Source organism: Leuresthes tenuis, unplaced genomic scaffold (assembly GCF_036924035.1).
Source record: "Leuresthes tenuis unplaced genomic scaffold, fLeuTen1.0.hap1 SCAF_16, whole genome shotgun sequence".
Classification (NCBI taxonomy): Eukaryota; Metazoa; Chordata; class Actinopteri; order Atheriniformes; family Atherinopsidae; genus Leuresthes; species Leuresthes tenuis.
Genome location: NW_027325370.1, coordinates 16,745,265 through 16,758,427, shown reverse-complemented (window position 1 = coordinate 16,758,427; position 13,163 = coordinate 16,745,265). Strand labels below are relative to the sequence as shown.

At 39.0% G+C, this 13,163-nt stretch overlaps 1 protein-coding gene across 1 annotated transcript in view; it reads left to right on the top strand.

The window, feature by feature from the left end:
- Window positions 1–13,163, top strand: part of cpne9 (copine family member IX) — an 81,453-nt gene that overhangs the window by 4,302 nt on the left and 63,988 nt on the right. Inside the window, exon 2 of the mRNA XM_072367140.1 lies at window positions 2,542–2,582. Coding sequence (XP_072223241.1) covers window positions 2,542–2,582 — 41 coding nt within the window. The remainder of the gene's footprint in view (window positions 1–2,541; window positions 2,583–13,163) is intronic.

Genomic DNA, 13,163 nt, shown 5'->3' with positions numbered 1-13,163 from the left:
CAACATTAAGTGCAAAGATAGGTGAAAGACTGTGAATGGAATTTAAACTGAAACCTCAAATTCCTGAACAAAGTCCAACCGAGCTTTCCTCTGTGCCAGTCACCTTTTCATTCAACTGTACAGGCTTCACTAGATATTTTCTTTTTGGGCTTATGTACAGGTTTTGTGAAAGCCTGCATTGTGCTGGGAGACAGTTGTTTGACATTAGCGAGCAACATTTCTGAGCCAACGTTAGCTACTGTTGTTTATCGCGGGCAGTGGAAGTGATTGCATTAAAGGCACTGAGCCAGGGCACTCTCCCTTTGAGTGCAAGTTTGCAAGGCATCTGAGAAAGTTGAGTAAAGTCTAATATAAGAAGAAATATAAGAAAGATAAGATCAGATGAAATAAAACCTGCGTCAATCCATTAACATATAAGAACATCACGATTAAATTAAAAGCGAGAGAAAAAAGATGGGACTTTAAATCTGGTTTCAATGAGGCATTTGAATATTTTCTAGCATTAGCAATACAAAAGCCAAAAACCTAAGTTTCTCCCCTTACCTACTCATATTATGTTTAACGGTAAGTAATGTGAGTATAGGTAAGTAGTGATTATGCCACTTATTTATGCCTCCTCAGTATTTATGTATGATTAGAGTGGCATCCATTCAATACATCTTTAATCAGGGCATTAAATGCAGCTATTTTGTCAGTGTTAGTAATGACCCTGAGATGCACACACAATGTTGTGATGTCGGTTCAAGAGAGCTAGTAGCAAAAATGACCTCTGAGTGAGGGTCAAACTTCTTGTAAAAGGCAGGGAGAGTTGTCGTGAAATAAGCTGCAAGACTTTAATTGGACACCTGGGGTATGGTTTAATAGCAAGAAAAAAATATCCTCCTTTTGTTTTTTCCTTTGTACTTTCTTTGAAAATCTCACAGGGTTAAGGAAAGATGGCTGGAAACGACACACTGCGTTCCAGCTGTGATGTGGGGCTGTACTGAATCTACAGCTGTGCAAAAAGTACATTACACAAAAACCCATTAAATACTGCACCTAATACGTTCCCCACATGTTGTTGCATTGAGGCTATATTATATATATGTATGTATATATCATCTTGATTAAATGTAATTAGAAATTACAAGAAAGAAAAATTAAATGAAAGACTTTTGTCAGTCACAGATATTGTTGCTTACATTCACCCTAATCCTCATTGGTGTTTCATGGATTGATTCCCCCCTCTGTATCCTCCTTTAATTTCTATGTTCTTTGCCAGTTTCTTGTTGCCATCTTCGTTTGTACCAGTTTAATTTTTTTTTTTCTCTTTTTCTGCCGGCCTACGAGTCTTTATTTAGGTCCAGTCCCCTTGAAGACACAGCGCTTTCTCTGTCAATTCTCTCTGAGTGATTATTTTCGCATTTAGGTGAAACCACAACACTGGGCTTGTCTAAAACCTTGTGATTTTAATATCAGTCAAGACTTAAGAGGTACAGAGCAGCATCTCTGAGATGGATTTAAAATGGATTGCCATTCATATTTTGTATAAATGGGCTGTATTTCATTCGCTGCTTTTATATTCAAATGAGAATATCCTAACTTTTTAATTCAGCTGTGTTAAAACACGGAACCTGAGCAAACTGATTGTTAAAGGAAGAAGGAAGCAAACTACTGTTGCTACTTTCCTTTAGAGTTGAAACACCCAAATCTACTTGCTTAGGTTTAGAGGACATAAAATTGTCTGTTTTAAAATACAGCAAAGACACAGCAGATTCATGACAAATTGGCAAGATGTGATGAGCCGAGAGTAAAAGCAAGACTAATTCATTTTACTGTTCAAGAAAATGAATTAGCTTTAAGTTTGTGGATCTACAGCCACCAAACATGAGTTTTACTCACTTCTATGTCCTACTCAGCTGACCATTTGGATGTGGTGAAGTATTTTCTTGCAGATTTTTGGTGGCAAATGACAACGTTTTGCCCAGGAAATAAATGGTTTATGATGAGTATAATCAGAAATGGAGTCCAGTTAGAGTATAAAGATTCAAAACACCTTGGAAGGGCATTAAGACTTTTTACAAGACAGTGAACAAAGCTTGAAAAATCATCACGTCTACATGAATATGTTCAAATGATACCAAATTAGCACATTCAGAGGAGTAACAGTTTAAAACTGTACAATTTCCTAAATTGAACATGTTGGACTCAGGTCGCTAATCATGTCCATAATATGGTTGGCATTTGAAAGCTTTGCAGCGAGAGACAAATCTAAATTGTTCCTCTTCTTTCTAAGTTTCATCATCAACCTTTCACCTTAAGGAGGTTTTGCACATTGTTTTCTGATGGTTAGTTTCACTGAATCATTTGTGGGAGCTGTGAATCTGCATATGACCCAACTATGGTAGCTTAGCTGAGACTTTTGGGAAACACTCATAGGAGCGAAGAACAGAAGAGATGAAAGTGAAACATTGAAAATATTAAACATTAATTGCATAGTCTCAAAACAATGAGGAGGGCTGAAATGATTAATTTTTACTTCCACTTTCCCTGTCTCCACAGGAGTTTACTGGATGTGGATACATTCTCCAAGTCAGATCCTGGTATGTATGAACCTTTTAATGTTTTTTCTTTCATTTTTATTATTTGCAGTTTACATTTTAAAATGACTTAAAGATGCATCAACAACATTTCTTTTATAAGCATACATTTTTAAAGTGGTAATATGTGATGTATCATGCTTCTCCCCCATGGTTCCTACATTAGTAAATGACCCCGAAGGTCAGAGCTATAACTGTGCGAAAGCTTGACAGATACAAAAAACAAGAATAAAAACAGGGGCAAAGAGAGCAAGGACAAGACTTGGGAAGACATGAAATTGGGTTAGGATCGAAGAAAGGTCAGGATGTGAGGCTGACTGGGATGTAGGCAGGACACAGATGACTGGAGGTAGAGAGAAAGATGTCAGAGCTTATATTTGGATTTTATCGCTGCTTAAGGTGGAGGTCTTTCTCTGGACCTGCAGGTGTAAACCTGGTATCAGATATCTGACGAAACAATTAGATTTACATTGTCAGACCTAAAACTGGATTATTAACAGTGAGAATAATCCAGTTGAAATTCATATTTATTTTCTAAGCATTTAAAGATTCTGTCATCACTAAAGAACATACAAGAGAGCCAGTTAAATTCAAATGATCATAGTTGTAATATTGATTATTTAAGTCAATTTATGCACTTATTACCATGGAAGCGAAAGCTCCACCTTTAATGTTCTTGCTAGCTGCAAGGTGTCTTTCAGTGAGAAACTGAACTCATTCATTTCATTCTCTGTTGTACATATTAGGATGGAAAGGCAGTGAGATATAATTTTTTCTTTTTTCTTGGGACAACTAAAGAGGTCCAATGATGCTGTCGTTAAACTTCGTTAAAAAGTCTTAGTGGGCGTTCAGTCCCACTTCAGGCCATTTTGAATAAGTTAATGTGATTCAATGGTTTAGGACTGATATTTACTCTGTTTTACTTGAGTTTGTTGATTTATTTATTTATTTTTCTGGGAGCATTTGGTTGACATGGTGGGACATTTATTAATGCCTCCATAGTTCTTTCACTAATTCTTTCTTTTAATCACAAAAAATGTTTAACTTTCTAATTGGTTGAGCTTTTGTCAAATCTCTCCAAAAGGGGGAAACAAGAGCTGTATAAACACAGGGAATGCATCTTCTCTGCACCTGCCAGTCCTGACTGCTCTATTACAGGTTTTATATGTTTATCCATTTTGCCCTTCTGACATCAGAGCTTTCTACTAAATCAAGTCCCTGTAGCTTCTGAAAGATGAGCCGAGTGGTGCGTTTGAGAGCCCAAAGGGTGAAACATTCTCAGACAAATGATGCACACAAGTCAGACAGACAGTCGGGCTTTAAATGAGTTGCACAAATCACAGCTGGAGAGCACAGCTGTACAACGTCTGGTCTTGAAGCTTGGGTGATAATGTCTGTGATTGATGACAGATGCTAAGGCTGCCTGAGGAGCTACTGGTCTCCAACCAGTACAGACAGAAAGAAGTGGTGCATGAGCTTCTCCAGCAGTCTGACGCACATTATCAGATGTGGAAAGCAAAGCTGCCTGTTGCTATACACATCACAGCCTGAACATGTAATTAAGAGGAAAGGTGTAGGTTCAAGTTTGAAACCCTTTTTTTAAAAAAAACGACTGAGTTACTGAAAACTACACAATATGGGTTCGTCAGAAGAAGTTTGGTCCTTACAGCTGAATGATGGTGCTCTTCTGATTGAACATGGCACAACGTATCATAGCCATCGAACCGGCTGCCCCCACAGTCTTTAATCAACTGCCTTCAAGACATAAAAACCTGGATGACAATTAACATGCTCAAACTCTACAGTAATTAGACCGAGCTCTTGATTGTGGACCCCAAGATGTTGCTCTAGAAGTTGGGAGACTTCCTACTATACGTGGACAGCCGTTCCATCTCGCCATCTCATGAAATTCGTAACCTAGGGGTAATCCTGGATTCCACCCTCTTTTTCAGTCACAAATGAATCACATCACCAAGTCCACCTTTTTTTCACCTTTAAAACATTTCCCAACTCCGCTCCTCGCCCTCTGTTTCTGTGGCACTCATCCACGCCTTCATCTTCCTCCCGACTGGAGTCTGTTTGGGGGTTCCCAGCAAAGCCCCAGACAGGCTCCAGTATGTGCAAAATTCAGCTGCCAGAGTTCTCGTCTCCATCAACCCATTCCTCTGACACAGGTTTACTCTCCATCTCCTGCACCAGACACCTCCACCCTCTGGAGCACTCTCTCCCTCCAGTTATCCGTCACGCCCCAACTCTAGACGCTTTTAAATCTGCCCTTAAGACTCACCTTTTCACTGTGGCCTTTAAACAATTATCTGTTTAGCTGTTAGCACTTTGAAACCAGTCAGCACTTGTAAAACGACCTTGAGTTCCTTGAAAGGCGCTCTATAAATTCAAATAATTATTATCATTACTACAGTTTGTACAGAAAGGCTGCTCCTTTCCTTTTGTCTATACAGCGACGTAGTTTCAGTGATGACATATATTTGTTCGCCTGCCACACCTTGCTCCATTACAACGTACTCTGGATGCACACTGTTCATTTGGTTATTATATATATAGGAGCAGGGGTGCAGGATAGCATTAAGCTGCTGTCTCCAGAACATTCTTATCTATTAGAGGCCAAGACAGCAAAGCCAATGTAGTCTCTTTAAGGAGAACATGCAATATATGTGTTATCTGGGAAATGGTAGCAGTTTCTTGATAAAAGACAGTCAAGGCTCAAAAATCATTACGTGCCTATGCTTTTCTTTAAAAAGAATCATCGCATGCACATAGAATTAGGTTTAGAAATGAAAATACAGGGTTTAGGTTTGTTCTATTACTTCACATGAATAACACCCTACATAGATTTTGTTGTCACACTGCATAGTTTTTGCACTGTGGACAGAAGTTGCTTCTACAGGTTATGGGCTGTTATATATATATATATATATATCTTATTTTTATACCGATGGTTTCTAATAAGCATGCACAAGCTTTGAGACAGAGAATAGTGCAAACAGTGTTAATTACTCAATGATTAAGAAAAACATCTTTATAAATCAGATAAGTTCACAAGTACACAGTAATTGACAGCAGCATGTTTTCAGGTGGCTTTATTTCTAATGCTTTAAACCGTCTAGAGTATTGGTGACAAAAAGTCCACTGGGGTCATTTTTCCTCTTAATTTGACCATAACCTTCACTGTATTACAGCAGAACTGAAAACAGCCACTAACTTTGACTGCTGAAAAAATATATCAGATAAATATTTTTCTCATTTTTTTTGCATAAATCTGTTGCTCAACCTCAGTCCTGATCAAAACTACTAAATATATATAAAAAAAATCTAAATTTGAACCTTAAATGCCAAGTAAAGTCACTGATATGGGAAAAAATACACACCAAAGGAGCTAATTTTAATATAAAAAGTGATAGTTATAGGCTGAGACGTCGACCATGTAGAAAGATAGCGCCTGTGGCCACCGCTTGGTCCTCCTTTTGATGCTGTAGGTGCCCACAAGCTACAAAGATAATAGAACAAGAAAATTATAAGTACTAATTTAATGGATAATGGTAAGTATTTCATTTTATTCTGAAGCTGCACATGACAAGCATTATCAAAATACAAAAGGTATTTCCTAAATGTATCTCTAACAAGCACACAAATTCAGTAAAATGAACAGGATTAGAATGCAAGAGGTAAATATGTATTGGCACATACCATGTCCAGATTGTCAACACCGCCTTTGCAGCAGTTGTAGGCAGCGACAATCTCTGGTTTCTGCTTTGGGCCCTCCGTCAGCGCTGACTTCCGATGCCTCGTGCTCAGCAGGATGACGTTCCTCCCCCATTTTGGAACGTAGCTCACAGCTGTGGTGTTCCTGGTCAAGGCAAATGTGTAGGAGAGGGCAGCTCGGTCTTTAGAGGTTGGGTGGCAGCTCCGGCTTGTTCTTTCTGACAGCTCCAACCAAGGCGATTTTCCTCTTCAGGAGCTCCCGAGCAAGTGGATCGGTGGTAAAAAAAAATGTCACACGTGACTGTGACACCCTGAAGTCCCTCTGTCATGAAAGGTACTACCTCCAGTCGGGGTCCTTAGGCAAGACCCCCTTACCCTATCTGCCTACCTGTAAGTTGCTTTGGATAAAAGCGTCTGCTAAATACATAAACATAAACATAATGTCTCTGCCAGGGTTGACGAGGAGGGGAAGCCGGTGTCCACATTTCCCAAAGGGTCCTGATGTGGGCAAGCTTGCCCTCCCTGATACGAGCAGGCCTCTGGAGCTTGTCGTCGAAGCGTAGAGCATTGTTGATCTCATGAAACCTGTGGCATGGCATGGTGGCTCTGAAGATGGCACGGCCTCTTAGCTCATCCCACAGGGACAGTGTTGTCTCTCCTTTTGACCTAAAGACTCCAGCCAAAATCAGGAGACCATTGTAAGCCCTGAGCTATGTGGAGTCCACGTCGGTCCAGTTCTTCAGGGAGCGGCGCCCATTTAGGTTGGTCATTCCCACAATCAGATCAATCATGGATGATGTCTCCGTAATCATTTCCAGGGCCTCTCTGACACCGAAGTGCATCTCCATGGTTTCTCCCGCTCTTCTTGTTAGCAAATGGCCACCAGGACCTCATGCATGTGTTCGAGTAGACTTACTTTTATTTGTTTTTTAGTCTACTCACATTTACACTTTGCTTTTGTTTACTGTATGTAGACGCTCTTTAGTTCTGAGAGCTGAGGTGCATGTTTTCTTTTTTTTGGCACGATCAAGGGCAGTGCATAAAGGTCACGCACCTAATCGAACTTACACTTCCCTTTTGTTTACTTTATGTAGACTCTCTGTAGTTCTGAGAGCTGAGGTGCATGTTTTTATTTTTTTGGCGAGATCAAAGGCAGTGCACAAAGGTCACGCAACCTAATCGAACTTCCACTTCTGAGGTCAGCCCTGCATTTTAACCCTGCCCTCTCCGTCCAACACAGACAGATAGACAGACACAGACACAAACACACGCACACTAATATGCTCATGAACTCCATTATATAAATGCAGAAACTAGGCTATTAATACAACAGGCCTATGTAATTGGTAAATGGGTAAACCAGGTGGTCAACAGGAAAATAACCTTATTTGAGCCCTTCTGAACAGGGTTAACCACCATAACTGTAAAAATTATATTTATATAGTGTCATGTCTCTGCATTCAAAACATTTGGTTCTAATTGGAGTCAATGGGGCAAACACAGCCACTAATGCTGTGATAGGAAGCTTTTTTGAAAATCTGATGCTGCACAAAAACTAAATATGCATCAAAGTCAATTATGTTACTAATACAAACTGAGCCTAATCACTGGTCTAAACCTCCTGTAACATATGCTAATTTAAGAAGACAGAGAAACATCTCCTGGGTCCCTGCCATTCTGTACTACTCTAAAAAGATCACTGTCATAATAGGCTGACACTAACTACCCCTCATCTGATATGTTTACTGGAAATAACTGATCCAACAAGTCATTGTCTATATATTAGAATAAACTGAGAGCTGTTATTTGGATGAGCCTCTTACTGCACTTGTCCACAGGTGTTTGCAAAGTCACACCATTTAAATTATTTAGTTTCCACTCGAAAGCGGCACCCTGCTGTTTTTCTGTCCAGACTTTGCAACTGCCAAGCCTCTGCTGTTGGATATTTGGCTGCAAAAGTAGTAATTCAACAACAGTGTTCAACAGGAAAGAGGGAATAGACAGTGATGGTGCCTTATAGGAGAGGAGACCGCACAACACTCAGCCATTCTGGGTTTTAATCAAAGTGTACACGCATAATCAGATGTACATCTGTGGTGGTACTGCTGATTGCGGAAATGCTAAATATAGGGACTTTAATAGATAGAAAAAATAACACAAAGTGCAATCAGGTCAAAGAGACTAAGTTGCCATCAGAATTAAAGATTTAATCACTCTTCATTTCAGTCAGAGCTAATAGGTGGCCCTGAGTACCACAGAAGCACGTGAGCAGGAAGATATTTCTCAGTGTTGTTCTCCGTCTTGAGACATCTTCTTCATATGCCTTTACTTATTGCATTCATTTTCACGAAGAGAAAAGGGCAGTCCAGTAATATACACAGATGTATTTGCAAAAATCAAAATGCATTAACGTGCAAAATGTAAGTGTAGTAATGATAGATGAGAATTGGTCATCCTTTGATCATTACAAACCCTTTTGGGTGAAATTTGGATTAGGTAGGAGATCAATTATTCACATTTTCCCCTAATTGTTAAATTCAGCAAATGTGATATTAAACTTGGAATGATTAAAGGTTTTGGATGTGGAGTAGACTAAGAATTTGATTTAAAACAGAACTGAGAGCATCTTCTCATTTTTCTTTAGTGTGTGAGTATTCTATTGATAGCAATCTGTACATCCAGCTACAACACAAACAGGAACTGCAAATTCGAATGATGCAATTATTACTATTGCTAGCGGATAAAGATGACGCAGTACCACCCTGTAGCAGACAAAAGAGCAGCCAATTAATGTCTATACGGAGTGAGCTCTCCTGATGGCTTTTAATAGCTTCCATTGTTGGTTTGAGGTTGGTCTTAAAGTTTTTATCCGTCACCTCTGTTTAAATGCTACGACTGTTTTATGAAGCATCAGAAGCGTATTAAATGTCTGTCAAAAAGCTGTTAGTAATTTAATTTATGCTTCTTAAATAAGTAATTGTGACTAAACGTTGGCAGATGACTCCAAATTTAAAATTTACAGCTCAATCATCTCTGGAAATATTTCTTTTTTATCTTGAAATCTAGATTCTTCTACCTTTTTGTCAAGTCTTTTTCCTCCTAAGCCGTATGTCAAGAAGGGTATATTTTTATTGTGATCCCTTGTCATGGAGCTCCTCCTAGTGAACCAACAAAACAGGGAAGGTAGCCATTTCGATGCATCTGTGTGAAGTGAAAATGACTTTTAAGTCAGTGGGATGGGTTTGTTTTGAGCTTGCTTTCACTGTTCGCTATAAGCTTCTTCTTTGTGTTGTTGTTGGATCGTATATTTTGTTCAACTTGTGAGATAAAAAATAAATCTCTTATTGTTTTTATTTCTCCCTTCACAAAAGAAACATCAATGCATATCCATGCATGGATCGCTACATGAACCAATCATGTAAATGTGTTGGGAGTGTTGCTTTTTCATTATTGCTATTAGTGGCAGCCCAACCTGGATGGGTTAAAAGCGGAGGACAAATTTCATGTGTATGCATATATGCATGACAATAAATCTGATTTTAATCTTAATCTTAATCTTAATATTAGTGGCAGCCCACAAAGGGTGCCTTTACAATGAGGGCACTACTCAGCTAATTGGCCTGATCAAACCCAGACTCATCTACAATCACAAGAATGAGACTTCTGTCTGTTCTCTCCAGATCAAGAAATCATCATCACATATCTGTATTGTAAATATTTATTAAATACACATACATATCTGATAGATAGTTTACTGAGTATAACAATTTCACTGAGACTCAGCACAGTAGCAGCACTGATCAGGAGGTACATGTTGCCAAACACCTGCCATCTAAATTATTTAATTTAAAGAGCGCAAAACTCAAATGATCAGAGATGTGAACATACAACTTCCTTAGTTTTCTCCTGGTAAAAGGCAGGAGGAGGAAAGACCTTGATGTTTTCTTCAAAATTTCTGCTGTAAAAGGATGAAATTAGGATCATGGGATTTGGAACAAAAACAGTTACTGTATTTTCTCCAGAATTGAATAAAATTACTTGAGTTTAATTGATTAATTAAATTAAATTCAGTTTTATTTATATAGCGCCAAATCACAACAAATGTCATCTCAAGTCACTTCAAACAGCCCACTTCAAGCCAATTCATTGTAGTACAATCCTAATCAAATCAATCTGAATTATTTAAATTCCAAATTGGTCCAATTCATCTACAGCCAAGTTAAAAAAAGTTGCCAACAGATAGCACAAAAACTTCTCTTTGATCCAATCTCCCATCCTGAGCATGCACAAGGCGACTGTAGAAAGAAAAAACTCTCTTTTACCAGGAAGAAACTTTCATCAGAACCAGGAAGGGCAGCCATCTGCTTCAGCCGACTGGGGGTTGAGAGGACAGGAAAGAGGGGACAACAAGCACCATAACACCAGGCCAACAATCATGTCATATGTACATAGAGAGCAAAGTGAGGACAGGTGCATCATGGGACGTCCCCCAGCAGTCTGCGCCTATAGCAGCGTAACTATGGGATGTTTCAGGGTCTCCTGAACCATCACTAAATAGAAGCTTTATCAAAAATGAAAGTTTTAAGCCTAATCTTAAAGGTAGAGAAGGTTTGGGTCTGCTTCCTGAAGCCAAAGTGGTTCTACAGAGAGGGGCCTGATAACTGAAGGCTCTGCCTCCCATTCTACCTTTAGAAACTCTGAGAAACATAAGTAAACCTGCAGTTTGGTAGCGAAGTGCTCTGTTAGGAAAATATCCAACTATGAGATCTTTAAGATATGATGAAGCTTGGTCATTAAGAGCTTTATATGTGAGGAGAAGAATGTTAAATTCTATTCTGAATTTAACAGCGAGCCAATGAAGAGAAGCTAAAACTGGAGAAACATGATCTCTGCTGTTAGTTCTCATCAGAACTCTCACTGCAGCATTTTGGATCAGCTGGAGGCTTTTCAGAGAACTTTTAGGGGCACTTCTTTGCATTTTTCTAATTAGATTTTCTAATGAGTTTCTGATTGTTTCCACTTGTTTTTTTTTTTAAATATCTATGTTGGAATAATTTCTGCTGGTAATTCTTGCTCTTGGCATAATCATGGCAATGGTAAAGTTGTATGCTTGTAGGTGGAGCTGATTAAGCTTTTCAGAGCCCAAGTAATGCCTTGAATAAGACCTTAAAGCCAGATGAGTTGAAGAGGAGACATCTAGGATGTAGAATAGGGACAAAACAGAGAGAAAGGAGGAAGAAGTTTAAACCAGTTCTTCCCTTGATCATCATGGTATACGTGAGATCACAGGCAGATAAAATTAATGTCTGTTCCTCAAATGTTGAACTGTTGACTGTGAGTTTATGTCCATGTTCAGTTCAGCTGCGTTACCTGCCAATACTGTCTATGACATCATCAGCAAAGTTGTTGCCAAGCCCAAAAATAACACCTCAGTCCATTTTTGGTGGTCTTTGAATATCCTTACCACACCTCTCTCTGCTACAATTCAACGTCACAAAAGTTAACACCTAATTTTTATGCCACCATGTCATTTATCCATTATTTATTTGTAACGGTAATTCATACTGCAGCAAACAATGAACAAAAGATAAACAAACCGATGGTCCAGGAGCCGCTTTTCAAGAGCTCAGTTTATTCATTTACTCCACCTTTTGGACGCGTATTAAACAGGGGATATGGTAGAAAATCTGAGCTCCTGAGAGGTTTGCCGCACATCAGTGAGGCGGATCAAAGTTAGTGATTGCTTGTACAGAGATCCACTGTACAAAGACCACAGAGGAGATAACAGTCCAGATATGGAAGCACGTGACAGCACATTAGGAACAAAAATAGAAAAAGCAAATTAGAGACAAAACACAGAGCTTCTACTCTTTGATGGCACTTCATGTCAAATGAGACTCGGTGATGTGCTGTGGTCCAATTGATATTCACTCTCATTTTAGTGCTGGACTAAATCCTTTTTAGTCTTTCAACACCTGGGGTAATTAGATTGAATTTGATTTGATTTTTCTCAGGAATGTGATGAAAACCCCCCCCACATTTTGTCTTCTGTGTTCCCTGTCAGATCCGTCCATGCCAAGAGTTTTCAGCTGAAAGTGTTTGTTTTCACGTGTTCTTGGAGTCAAAGCAGGCTTCGTCTGTTTGAGCACCTCTTCTTATCAAATTTATTGTTGACTCAGAGTTTGTCCTTGGAGCTGTAGTGTCACGTTGCCTGGTCATTATATGATTTAACTTCTCACAAACCATCAAATTACCTGATGTCTCTCTCTATCCGCCCACATGCAGACGAAAGGATGTGTGCTTCTAAGTGAGATGAAAAGCTGCTGAGATGACTTTCAAATATATATTTTTCCTGTTAGACTTTAAGGATTGAATTACATTGAAAGCACCTAATGAATACATTAGTCAACCACAATGTATTCAACTTCCGCAAATTTTCTCTTTGCAAACAAGATATCTTGTTTGAAGTCCGGTTTGTTTCTTGCCAAACCAGAACAACTACTGTTTTCACATTCATCATATTCAGCACTAGTAAGCAGAAGACTTTCCACGTGTCAGTTTGTTAAAATTAAGCTCCCTGTTTTCATATCATCCTTAGCTTTTGGGATTTTTCTCCCTCTCTTATGCTGAGCTGTATAAACAGGTTGTTAACACTGCAGGAGATGCTTACTTTTATGGGGAAATATGAGACATCTTGAACAGAAAACAGTAATGAGTCAAAACAGTCATCACAGAGTAACATGGTCTGGGTGTGAGCCTTAAAAATGATTCCCTTACTACACTGTTCTAACTGTTTAATTCACTGCTGTAAGGGTTAGAGTCAATGCCCTTTAGTGTGAATGTCTGAAACAGTACACTTTTGAT